This window comes from Pantherophis guttatus, chromosome 3, assembly GCF_059756535.1.
Source record: "Pantherophis guttatus breed Tessera chromosome 3, ASM5975653v1, whole genome shotgun sequence".
In the NCBI taxonomy this organism is placed as follows: Eukaryota; Metazoa; Chordata; class Lepidosauria; order Squamata; family Colubridae; genus Pantherophis; species Pantherophis guttatus.
The window spans coordinates 182723123-182737298 of NC_142065.1; the positions used below are offsets into that span (position 1 = coordinate 182723123).

A 14176-nucleotide genomic window follows, 5' to 3' on the forward strand; every position below is an offset into this window, starting at 1 on the left:
TAAAAATATCCAAGTACTTGTTAAGAGAGCAGGTCTGCCTCAAGAGTATTCTTCCATCTGAAAGCAGTCGGTTTATAGAAGCTGATTAAAAGGAACCAGAGTAACATTTCCAATATCTGTATTCAACCTAAAATCGACTCCTTCAATTCAGGAGGGGACAGGGTAAGATGCTAGCCAAGTGCTTATTAGATGCTGCTATCACCACTGACATAACCCCCTGTATGAGCAATTGCAGAAATTTTGGTGGGAGTGTGGGAACGATATTTTAAGTAACAAAAATATGTTAGCTTGAGTCTGCTGTTCAGTTTTAAAAACACAATGCATAGAGAGCCTTGGTGGCGCAGCAGACTAAAGCACTGTTAAGTAACACCAGCTGCCTGCAATTACTGCAAGTTCAAATCTCACCAGGCTCAAGGTTGACTCAGCCTTCCATCCTTTCGAGGTAGGTAAAATGAGGATCGGGTTTGTGGGGGCAATAAGCTGACATTGTATAAAAAAGAACACCGCTTGGGGGGGGCGCGAAAGCCCTACTAAGCAGGTATATACAAAAGTATGAAGGCTATTGCTTAACGCATTGTAAGCCGCCCTGAGTCTCCGGAAAAGGGCAGCATATAAATCAATCAATCAATCAATCAATCAATCAATCAATCAATCAATCAAATAAATAAATAAATAAATAAATAAATAAATAGTTAGTTAGTTAGTTAGTTAGTTAGTTAGTTAGTTAGTTCTAGGTACCAATTCTTAAGTGCCCTGCAGATGGATATTTTAAACTTTCCCTTCCTTTTTTGATTATAACATACATATATAACATACAAGGAGCCTGAGTGGCGTAGGAGGCTAATGCCTCTTACTAAGGCAGCATTTAACATCCAGCTGCCTGCAATTACTGCGAGTTCAATTCTCATCAGGCTCAAGGTCGACTCAGCCTTCCATCCTTTCTAAGGTGGGTAAAATGAGGACCCGGTTTGTGGGGGCAATAAGCTGACTTTGTATAAATATACAAAAGTATGAAGGCTATTGCTTAACGCATTGTAAGCCGCCCTGAGTCTCCAGAGAAGGGCGGCATATAAAAATAAAAAATAAAAAAAAATAATATTATACATAAATATATATTTAAGGAAACAAAATAAATAGTTTCATAAACTATAAGAGATAAATAGACATTAATTAAATAATAAAATATCAATAAATAATTATAATATTTAAAATCCTATCAATCTTATTCGTTGAAGAAAAAAGAATAGGACCTTCAATGCCTCTTCATTTAAAAGTTTATATTACTTTGGTTTTATCCACATTGTTATATTATTTTTCTTGATCTTTCAGTGTGATGTCTGGGAAGAGAGATGCAACTATGTCTTTATATGTAAATAGGGTTCTTTAACTAATGAAATTGAAAAGATCCAAACCCCACAAAACTCTTATTTGGTTTATGTGGGTTTATTTTTTCATTCCTGCATGGTTTTCTTCATCCTCCCTATATTTTATTCTTCATTTTTGTACATTATTGTATATTGTATTGTATTTTTCCATTTCTTCTTTTCATTTGTGAACCACCCAGAGTTGTTAAGCGGCATATATATTTAAGTACTGTATTTTTTGCACTATAAGATGCAAAAAAGATGCATCTTAAGATCTTTTACGGATCATAAGATGAACATTAGCTTTAGAGGAGGAAAACGAGAAAAAAAATCTGCCTCTGCCTCCCAGCATCCATCCGGTATTCATCTGGCTAGCATCCTAACAGCAAACAGCCTAGTCAGCTTCAGCACGTTATCGCAGTCGCAGCATGTGGCTCGTCAGTTGACCACCAGTCAACTGAGCTGAGCTGCCTCCACTGCCGGGGAATGGTGGAGCCTTTGCTGCCGAGCAGCTGATCAGCAGTTGGATTGGCCTCCCGGAATACCACCAATCAGCTGTTCTGGGCGGCGGGGATTGCTACAACCTATTGCTGGCAATTGCCAGCGATCCCTGCCGCTAGAACGGCTGTTCGATGGTATTCTGGGAGGCCAATCCAACTGCTGATTAGCTGCTCAGCAGCGAAGGCTCCTGCGTTCCGTGGCAGTGGCGAATAGCAGCAGCGGTAACACGGCAGTGAGAGCCACACCAACCCCCCTTCCCCCCACTGCAATATTCGCTCTATAAGACGTACAGATATTTCCACCCACTTGGGGGGGGAGTGCATCTTATAGTGCAAAAAATATGGTAAATAAATTATTCTTTCAAGACTTACACCATTGTGGCCTTCCACAAAACATAATTCAAGGAACACTGCTCTGATATAGACAACTTCATGCTGTCCCTGTATTATGCACAGGGGATTTAGTTTCCATTTCTGTTCACCTCTGGTGAGATCTGTGAAGAGAGACTGACCATCTTTTCAGCTATCACATCATTGATGTGGAACTTTTCCAAGGTCTGCCAAAATCTTCCATGTCCTAAAACCTTATTTATTCAATAAAATTTCTGCCCACTCTAAGGCAGTCCAGTGGCTCAGCGGTTAAGACACTGGACTTGTCAACTGGAAAGCTGGCAGCCCACGTTCAAGACCCACTGTGTGACGGGGTGAGTTCCCGTCCTTGCCCCAGTTCTTGCCAATCTAGCAGTTCAAAAGCATGCAAATGTGAGTAGATGAATAGATTCCAGTTCAATGGGAAGGGACAGCACTCCATGATGTCATGCTGGCCACATGACCACAAAATTGTTTTTGGACAGCGCTGGCTCATTGGCCTTGAAACTGAGATGAACACCACTTCCTATAGTTGGCAACAACTAGCAGAGTAAAATCCACAGGGACTCCTTTACCTTGTTTACCATCTCAGCTTCATGACTCTGGGCAGTTTACAGTAAAAAATAAAAGTAATAACATAAATAATAAATACTGTTTATTTGAAAAGCATTTGGGCAATGAAATTGTAATCTACATACAGTAGCTTTTCTCTATTTTGGTGTGCTTTGGTACTATTTATAATTTATGTTTTTCATTTGAGCCTTATTTTGTGATCTCAGCTTTTATTTTGGAGACAGGGTATATAGAATAGTCAATAGGAGCATTGAATATAATCATATATGGTACACTCAGAATCAAGTATATCATTTTTATATTAAAACATTTCAAATTTTCTCTATCTCTTAACCGCATGCCCTTCTTTGCAGTAAAGAGACTGTGTTTCTCTGTTTATTTTAAGATACTGCTATGAGGATACTTGTTAGCAATGACTGATGTGGAATCTACATATGCAGATTTCATTGCTTCAGGAAGAACTGGAAGAAGAAATGCTCTTCATGATATACTTGTGTCTTCAACAAGTGGGAATTCTAGTGAACTATCCCTGAAATTATCTGAACTTGATATAAATAAAACTGGTAAGTATCCATATTTTAGCAAAGAGGAATCATTCTTGAAAGCAGTGTATTAGTTTTGATATCTATGCACTATTAAATTTATACTTGGCATACACTCACACACATGCACATATTCATACACACACACGCTGTATATATTGATCAAGTATAATTTTTGTGTGTGTGTGTGTGTGCGTCTGTGTGTGTGTATATATGTTTTATGTATGTGTGTTGTTTATACATATACACACACACATAAACTAAGAAATGATAAAACGTTTATTGTACCTATGATCTATCAGTTAAATCCTCAGGAACCCCTTTGTTTCTACAGTCATAGAGAAAGAGGAAGGATAAAATATTTACAAGGGTTTGTTAAGCCTATTACATTAGTGGTAAGTCTTGGTTGATATGATGGGTCACAAGCTATTCAGGCTAAAATTAGAGAAAATATGATTACGACTGAATTTTTAAAATATGCATTTTCAGGAGATGAAGTGATGTTTCCCAGTTGTTATGAGAACAGCTTAGCCCATATTTCCAGAACAGGGAAGTAAGTATCTCATACAGAGTAGGTAGAGTTCATGGCCATAGTAGAGATCATAGGCCAATTTATTTATAAGCTACCAGTAAGTAGGGTCAAGAGGCAATGATCTTAAGCCAAGATTAATTCAGGACACAATTTAATAGTTGTGGTAGTTAAATTCTTCCTACATAGAATTCTGCTAAGACCCTGTCTTATATTTTTTTGAACTCTGAAATTAGCCTTATTGCCATGCGCTCAAAAGCCCGATTGGGTTTATTATCAGGGGATGTCTTATTTTGGGGGAAACAGTGTATATATGTATGTATGTATGAATGTATATATATTTGTACACACACACACACACACATTTAGCTATTTTAAGAAAGGCAAGAACAGTGGTATAGATCTTAGTCTTATCCCCTTCATAACTCAAGGTCACCATTAGGGTAACTAATATGCTGAGGTATATGCCATAATTATGAAGTGTGGGAGAATGAATATAAAAAACCATTACATACATACTACATCATACATTGTTTTATGTCTATTATTAAATTTGTTCCTCTGAAATACTAAAATCAGTTTTTGTAGATAGAAAGTTAAGAATGGCACATTCTTTGGCTATAGAGTGCTATCCAGTCACTTCTAACATAATGAATTAAGCCCCATCTAAAGTCTTCTGCAGCATTTTTGCATTACTTAAGTGGCAGTCTGCCTTTATATTTTGAATCTCATTTTCTTCATTATATATAACTTAGGTAATTAGTTAGTGTTGCTTAAAACCAACCCAGACCTCTGTATCTGCCAGATATGAACACAGTTGAATATGCAAATTTCAGTTGCATTGTTCGTGCTATTTTTACTAAAAATTGCCTTTGTTTCTTATAGAAGGGGAAGAAGATGCACAAAGAAACCCCACCGAACAAACTGGGGAAGCCCAGGGGGAAGCAGCAAAAGAAGAAAGCTGATGTTTTAGGTTGACTGACAGTGACAACTGTAGAAATATTTTCCAATTGCAAAAGCCTGTTGGAAAAAAGCCTGCATCTTGTGAGCAAGTCACTTGAACAAAAAATAGATTTAAAATGGATGAATCTCGTTACCAGAACCTGCACAATGCAGTACAAAAAAGAGGGAATAAAGGTGGTAACAGTAGACAGAACTTTTTCCACCGTTGTTAGCAATGGTTGAGACCTGGTTACTGATCAGGAGACTTTGTTGAGAGATGGATCTTATAACAAATGCCCACATTGAAATACAAAATACAAATGATGTAGATCTTGTAGCAAAAATAGCATTCAGCTGAACAGAAACTTGAATTGGATTGTATCACAATGGCTTCAGTGATCTTCTGAAATTGTCTGGCTAGAGGATTCACCTATTTAAAAAATCACTTGTAAAGGAAGCACTGTTTGTTTTTAAAGAACTCTGCTTTTCTGTTTTCAGCTACATTACTTAACAATGTTTTATATTGTACAATTTAGATGCTCCACACTGCCCTTTCTTGAAATGCTCATGAAAGCAACTGTGACTATGAATTTTCTACAACTTGTTTGAAAGGGCTAGCTAGGGTTTTCTTTTTCTTGTTTTCTGCACCATGTGTTGTGTGCACATGATCATCAAATCACTTGCTAAATTGATGAAATTGCTCATTTAGTTATGAATCGGCATTCTTTCATTTTCAAGATAAACTTTTAACATAAGTAATGTACAGTCAGGTGTGTCTTGTGTTTTCTCAGTACAGTTCTTTGCTTGTGGGTAGTTGGAAATCCAAGAATCATTCTTTAAGGAGTATTTTTGTTGTTCAGACAACTATGTAACTGCTAAAGCATAAGAGTAAGCACAGTACATATTAAAGGATATGAGCTCATAGCAGGTGAGAGATAAAATCTCCAACACTTTAGTAAAGACCTACTTCCTAAAATGAAGAAGAATTTATTATAGCTTTTAGAATTGGAGTCTTCTCACTTTTCAATCAATATTAAAGTAAAAAGTTATTTTGTTGTGGCAATCAAATGGATATCAATCACAATTTGTCCCAAGTCCTAATGTTTGTTTCTTTATTTATATTTCAACTTTATTTCAAATGCCATGCACTTTTCAAATACTTGTAATTTTATTAAACTATTAGTGTAACTTTGCTTTTTAGTAAATCTAAACATTGGTTAACGAAACATACATTACCGTTGTGACTATGGTTGTTGTTTTTACAATATTACTATTTTACGGTTGTCACATGGACATTATTGGTGTGAGGTCTGTAAATACTTTAATTGGCATTGAATTTGGTAATTGGTGTTAATAAATAACAACCAGCAGAATATTTATGACTCATTAGCATAGTTTGCTTCTCTATGCCTTTGCTTGTATAGACGATCATTAGTTATATACATGTTTTGAGTGAAGAACCTTCCACTTTCAATCAAATGTTGACTTGAGGTTTCCATTGAGATGATCTTCCATCATTTAATTTTAGCTCTTGACAGTGTGCCTGATTTCTACAGCAAGAACTGTATATCTAATTCATCTAACACACTTCAGGAGCTCAGGAATATAGCCAAAACTGTTTCACCAGTTTTGTATCTTCTAGGACTCATTGGAGATACTGTATGTCATGCAGGGATGGGTCCAGTGGTGGGTTTCTACCAGTTCGCCCCGATTCGGGTGAACCAATAGCGGCGATGCCAGGAGGCTCCGCCCACCCACCTGGATGTCATCATGGACGCTCTGCACATGCGCAGAAGCGCTACAAGCGAAGCATGTGCGCACTCCTGATTCTGAACCAGTAGCGAAGGTAAATGGAACCCACTACTGGATGGATCACTATTGAGAAACAGTGCATACCTGTCACTTTTATGCTTAAGAAGTATGCTCAGTGAGCCACTCTTAACATATCTATGACACCTGTTAAAGCGGTCTTCTCAATAGTTCAATTCCCAGAATTCTCAGCTAGTTTGGCACCAGGCAGCCTCCAGTTCCTCCAGGGAATAAGTTAAGCATGATAGTCTTTCTAATTACACAGTATGTGTATCTCCTCAACAGACCTTACAGTCTCAATTTCATCCTGAATAGCACTTTTCCCCTAACAAGATACACCATGCTAAGTGAGAGGGTAATAAAGTAAAAAATGGAATGAGAGATGTCAAATGACATGGAAAAAAGGAAAGAATCAAGCATTTTAAAAGTTATCAAAAGTTATTTATAAAAATAGTAAAGGTGGGGTAAATATCTAATAGATAAAAAAATAAAATGCAGGATTTGAAAAACAATTCCTCACCACTGCCTAAATTTAAAATGCAGAAGTCCTGGTTTCAGTAACTGTAATTAACTTTGTTTTATTTTCTCTTTATTGCTTAGAAAATAGAATTTTCTTTTCAGGTTTTACCTGAATAGTTGGGGGTTTTGATCTGCTTTCCACCAGAAATTATCGGCATCCTTTTCTCTCATAAAAATGTATGAACTGAACCTCTTCAGCCATCTGTTCCAGCATTCTGTGTTATTAAGTGGCCAACTTAGTAACTACATGCATTTTCAAAACTCACAAGACTAGGATGAAATACCTTCTTCATGTCATTTATTTATTTATTTATTTATTTATTTATTTATTTTATTAAATTTCTATACCGCCCTTCTCCCGAAGGACTCAGGGCGGTGTACAGCCAGAAATAAAACCATGACAATATAAAAATTAAAAGCAATTTAAAACAAATAAATTGCTCAAAAACTCTAATAAAACAACCCATTAAAATAGTAAAATATTATTATTATTTAGGCCAGCCCTGCTTGTTGGAATAATGTTTTTAGGGCACGACGAAAGGTCCGGTAACTAGTATTTTTCATGAACATTTCCAGGCATCTTTAAAATCATGCAAGTTGCTAGCAATATATACAATTTAACTATGAGCTATGTGAAAAAATCTTTTCCTCTGCTGGTCCCCTGCATTCTAGTTTAATATACAACCTCAAGTACTAGAATTATGAGAAAGGAAGAAAAACTTGAATATTCATTTCATGTATGGTTTTATATAGGTCTATAATTTAGGACACCTTGGAGGTAATCAAAGAGGCCTGGTGGTTAGAATGCTGTACTGCAGGCTAACTCTGCCCACAGTCTGGAGTTCAATCCTGAAGAGGCTGAGCCTTCTGTCCTTCCGAGGTCAGTAAAATGAGGAGCCAGATTGTTGGGGGCAATATGCTGACACCATAAGCTGCTCATAGTGCTATATAAGTCTTAAGTTCTATGGCTATCAGATATCCTGCTGTGCATACAATTAGATGCAGGTCCTGTAATTAAAGCTGACAATTTTGAGAACAAGTGCTTCTCATTCTGTTACCTGACAGCATCTCTCTCTTCCTGATTTTATCTCAGAACTAGTGTTGAGGTTTCCAGTCAGATGGTCTTGAGGGATTTAAATCCCCATGCATGGAGGCAAAATTTCTCTAAGTGTGTTATAAGTCCAAATCTGAGGATAGTTGTAATTGGGGTATCATGTATGCAAAGCAGAATTCTGTGAGAACTCAGATCTGCTTTGCCTAGACAAGCTGTCTAGCAAGAACAGAACTAGGTTCTTATATGACTCATCTTTGCATGCATAAAGCTGAAGTCCAGAAGACACTGGCAGTCACTTTTTTTTTTTTAATTTGATTTATATGCCGCCCTTCTCCGGAGACTCAGGGTGGCTTACAATGCGTTAAGCAATAGCCTTCATACTTTTGTATATTTATACAAAGTCAGCTTATTGCCCCCACAAACTGGGTCCTCATTTAACCTACCTTAGAAAGGATGGAAGGCTGAGTCAACCTTGAGCCTGGTAAGATTCGAACCTGCAGAAATTGCAGGCAGCTGTGTTAATAACAGGGTGCATTAAACCACTGTACTACCAAGGCTCCTTGCCCCACTTGTTTGGCATACAGGAGTTGCAAGGATGGGACCTCTCTTATATGGCAGCCACCAACTAATTGACAGCAAACACATCAAATCAGTAGGGAATGGGAACAGTTGTTTTGCTATCGAGAGCAGAAAGTATATCCTCAATTGGCTCAACTTGCAAAATCAAAGCCCTGTAAGAATTCTTGTTTTGCACCTGCAAGTTTTTTACTGTGTTCTCAGAAGGTAACAGGACAAGTCCTGAAAGAGTTCCAACTCTGTATACATAAATGGGATAATTGATAATGAAGAACCCATTTAATGTTAAAACAAATGGCACATTCACTGCTACCAAGGTAGAGCTTGTTAGATTTATTCATGAAGGGAAGGGATTCATAAATGTATTTACCATTTTAGAGGATCATGAAATTACAAGGTTTGCCAATGTTGTGTTAAGTGTGCTATAGAAATCCTACCATCCACAGAGAGGTTATACTGAATAAATTTGCAATTGTAAGAAAAAAGATGAAGTTCGGAGATGCTGTCCTTGTTGGAATACCCACAGTGCCAAAAATGTGTTGAGCAGAAATGCTAGCCAGTCATACCACAGTTTTGGACATGATCTTAGGACTTTGTTAGCAAAGCTACAAGTAATGTACAGAAATCCAATTACAGACTGATTGCAAATTCTAAATCTGCAACATATATAAATTTCTAGCAATATTTCCTTTATTACCAAAGGACATCAGTGACATCAAAACAGGATGGGAGTCTTTGACAAACATGTAAAAAACATATCACATTTCAAGTTACCTTAAATGATAACTCTCCCTTCCTCAATCTGGTTTATGCTTTCAGTATTTTGGAAAGAAAGAAAAAGATTTCAATTGTCTTGTTCAAACCTGAAACAAAAATATTTATCCCTGCCCTCTTATTCAGGCTCCAGATCATATAAAGAAAATACATATCAGGAAAAACATGACAGTGACAGATGTGACTGAATTAATTTAACATTTGTTAAGCCATGAATAAGTTACAATTGCTGGCTTTGCACACAATATGACACTCAAAATCAAATGTTACATAATCTTAATTAAGATAAATACATTTTAGATAATATGGGAATCCAGCCTATGTGTAGGAGGTATACTTTGTCAGCACTGAGCAACAGGTTGGGGACAAAAAGCATTCCCATACATCATTCTGGAGCTGCAGCATTTTCCTCATACTTGAAAGGGAACATTGAAGAAATTAATTTCCAATTTTCTTCAAATAACTAATTTTTACTACGAAACTATGAACAAAGGAAAATGTTCTAAAGCCTGTACATCCCCTAGCAGAAGTATGCAATCTAAACAGTGGTGGGTTGCCCCTGGTTCGGACCGGTTCTATAGAACCGGTAGTAAAACCGGCAGGAGGCTCCGCCCACTGACCCTGACATCATCAGAAGCAATATGCGCAGAAGCAAGGTGCGCGTGAAACAAGCGCATGCGCGCGATCCCGTTGCGAACCGGTAGTAAAGGTAAGTAGAACCCACCCCTGAATCTAAGCCATTCTAGATATTTTTGACAGCTCTATATCTGGCCATGAACTTGTGGGTTATGGTATTTGTATTCCAAAATTTCTGCAAAACATCAAATTCTTCCTCTATTCTTTAACATAATCAAGTAACACCTAACCCAATTAAATTACAAGCAGTTGTACAATAGACCAGGGATCCCCAACCCCTGATGGCTATGGAAGCAGCTCCATTTGCAACCACAGCAGACAGGTGAGCGTGCAGGTGTACATTAGGCACCACATCATGTGATCACCATTTGCAACCTCTGCCTGCGGCCCTGTGACTTTGCTTCTTGGAAGCTAGCAGTAAAGGTAATAGCAAATGGGAATCAGAATTATTTTTCAGAGCCAGCAGAGGGAGTTCTAACACTATATTTTCATCATCATAAATTATTTTTAAAAACAATGATTCTAGAAAAACATCTTAATGACAAATGTGTTTTTGTGATTTAATTAGAATTTACTTATTTGTTCATAATCTTGCATATCTGATGAAGCACTGAACCTTTGACTATGTCATTGTGGCTATAATGTTCATAGCAAATATTTGTTCATGATTAATAGTTTACTTAAACATACTTACATATGTACATATTCATTTATTTTATTTCACATTTTACTGTATTAGAATTCCTTAATTAAAAATGGTATTTGCATCGTGTATATTTTTTCTAATTTTCAAAATGTTTCTTTTCCCTGCGAAACATGATTCTGTTTTTGAACATTTAAATACGGTGCTTTAAAATTTCTTGCCAATGTTTTTTTAGTGATATTTACAAGATTACTATACCAGGCAAAGTGACAGAGAATGTTTCCTTTGAAACAAAATCCCAAAACAGAAATTTTTTCGTTATGTATTTCCTGGGATTTAACCAAAAAGTGGCAAAAGAAAGGCCAGAGATGACTGTACAGACTAAACAGACTATACAGCAGACTAAACCTTCACAAATACTGACTCCCTCACTACCAGTTTTAAGAATAAGTACAAGAATTGAATCTCCCCCTTGGGAAAAGCTCATCAGTTTTGATATTCTACTAACTATATCAACTACTAACTCTTTAATGTCAAAAATGGCAATGCTGCCATTTATCTACAACACTGTTTTTTACTAATCTTAGAAATAACAAATGTCTCTATCACTGATGTAAATTAATGGTTTAACCTTGAACATACGTTATGAAGAAATTCAGCTTCAAGTAACAGTATCCATTCATCCACATCATTCTGCTATATCTTATCTACTGTAAGTACATATTCCATTTTTCCCAATTCAAGAAGAAAAGCTCCCACATCCAAGTATGTCAATAGGCCTGGTCTTTTAAGCTCTTTTTTTTTAAAGTTGGTAGTTGAATACAACTTATATAATCATTAAAATGCTATTTATTGACAGAGGACAATAAAACACAAGGAACAGAGAAAGAATGATTTTTGATGACTGGTAGGCAGGTCATTGGATAAGCCATGCAGAGAATAAGGGAAGAGAGGTGAGGCTTACCCATTTTACTCTGCAAGACCTCTCTAGGTTTGTTTCAGCTTCAATTTGGCTCAAGAATAAAATTTAAAGAAATTGCCCTTTATTTTTATTCCAAAAATACGCTTCACTGAATCTATAAAACGTTCTGCCTGTGTCCAGTTGTCTCTGCCTATTCCATTATCTCTTGACTAGGTGGACACATTTCAGTTCCCCTCAGTTAAACAGTGCCAACTTGTAGGACTGCAGAAATGTGCCTATTACTACTGCTGCCCTCCAAAATAGCATTCCCCCAGGCCCATTCAGCCCCATCCCTCCTCTGGTTTTAGAAAGGCATTGAAAATTTGCCTTTTAAAAGCAGGCCATAGACCCAAGCGATTCTATGACCACTGCTGAGTGATGAATGACGAGGGATGTTGTAAACTATATATTTTTGTACTGTACTTCCCATGGGTGAAAATGCTGTTCAACTTTTTTGCATCTTGGTTGTTTTTACTGAGCTGCTAATGCAGGAGCGTCCAGCTTTGAAGACTTGTGGACTTCCATTCCCAGAATTCTCCAGTCAGCCATGTTGCTTGGGGAATTCTGGGAGTTGAAGTTCCCAAGTCACAAAAGATGTCAAGGTTGGAGAACCCTGCTCTAATGTGGCCAGCTTTACTTCATCTGATCTGATATTCATTCACGTCCCATTAGACCAGTGTTTCCCAACCTTGGTAGCTTGAAGATGGGTGGACTTCAACTCATAGAATCCCCCAGCCAGCGCTGCTGGCTGGGGGATTCTGGGAGTTGAAGTCCACCCATCTTCAAGCTACCAAGGTTGAGAAACACTGCTCTAGAGTAACGTTGCTCATCTTTGGCAGCCTAAAGATGTGTGGGCTTAATTTCCAGAATTTCCCAGACAGCAATGGTGGCTGGAGAATTCTGGGTGTCGGACGTCCACACTTCTTAAATTTGTCAAGATTGTGAAACACTGTATTATATGAATACAGTCATTTCATTTCATTTTCATTTCATTTATTGGATTTATATACCGCCCTATTCCTGAAGAACTCAGGGCGGTGAACAGCCACAGAATAAAACACATAAAATTTAAAAACAGAATAAAACCGAATTAAACAATTTGACCGAGACAAATTTAAAACACCCAATAATTTTAAAAACAAATTAAAATTTACATTTTAAAGGGGAAAGATTTAGGCCAGGCCAGCTTGATGGAATAAAAAAGTCTTGAGAGCGCGACGGAAGGTGCGCAGATCCGGGATCCTCCATATCTCCAGGGGGAGCTCATTCCAGATTGTAGGTGCCCCCACAGAGAAGGCTGTCACTGCGTTATTTTATTTCCCAGCTGAGCTTCATTATTTTTGGACTAATAGACTTACTGTAGTTTGCCAAGTTCCTTATCAGTATTTTACTACGCATGTCTGCATTCCTTCACTTGCTTCACACACTCTTCCCTTTGTTCTCATGCCACGGGAGTGCCGGTTGCTGAAAGGCAGCTGGCCCGATTTATTTTCAAAAATGTAGCAATTACTTTTCTTAGTTAGTGAGGTGTTTTATTTTCTTTATAACAAATAAATGAGTTTTATTAGAAACTTTTCTTTGCGTTTCTTTTCAGAATATTGCAACAAGGAGGAGCCACGATCCATCTCCTCTAATTAAACCAGGGTGATTTTTCCCGAGCCAAACATGGGATTAATAAATGCCGACAAAGGCTCTCCCCCTGGGGGCCGCCAGTCAACATTGTTTGGCTGACGGCACCCGGAGGAGTCCCTCTCTATGAGAGCGTACCAGCCGGTGGGAGGCTATTGGTGGTAGCAGGCAGTCCCGTAAATAACCAGGTCCTAAGCCATCCATGGATTTAAAATGTTTTTTCTTGTCAATATATATTTATAAAATGTTTGGGAAGGATGGGGAAGAAGCAGGTAGCATTTCAGACTGCAGACCTGCTGATATGTTTGTTCTCCATCAATAAGCCAATTTGGTCTAATGCAGTGTTTCTCAACCTTGGTAGCTTGAAGATGGGTGGACTTCAATTCCCAGAAACCCACAGCCAGCGCTGCTGGCTGGGGGATTCTGGGAGTTGAAGTCCACCCATCTTCAAGCTACCAAGGTTGAGAAACACTGCATTAGACATTATTAGGAAATCAAAAAAAAGGCACTCCTGCCGTCACCAGGACTCCCACCACGCCAACAACTACTGTGTGAATCCTCCCCTCCCTGCTGGAAAAGCAAAAACAAACAAAAAAAATGTCTTGTATTTCTGTGCAAAAGAAAAATATTCTGCCAGAAGGGCAGGGGAAAAAAAAAAAAGTTTTCTCCTTGGGAAATAGGCCCAATTAAAGGTATCGGAAGCAGAAAAACGCCCAGGCATAGAAATTAAGACACCGAAAAGCCCGCCCTTTCCAC

The 14176-nt window shown here is 37.8% G+C and overlaps 1 protein-coding gene across 11 annotated transcripts in view; it reads left to right on the forward strand.

Annotated features, from left to right (window-relative positions):
* Positions 1–6194, forward strand: part of PKIA (cAMP-dependent protein kinase inhibitor alpha) — a 38502-nt gene extending 32308 nt beyond the window's left edge. For all 11 annotated transcript variants that reach the window (XM_034430004.3, XM_060681927.2, XM_060681929.2 and 8 more), the window contains 2 exons: positions 3192–3369; positions 4763–6194. In XM_034430004.3, the coding sequence (XP_034285895.2) occupies positions 3219–3369; positions 4763–4842 (231 nt within the window). In that variant the 5' untranslated portion in view covers positions 3192–3218 and the 3' untranslated portion in view covers positions 4843–6194. The remainder of the gene's footprint in view (positions 1–3191; positions 3370–4762) is intronic.
* The last annotated feature ends 7982 nt before the right edge of the window (positions 6195–14176 follow it).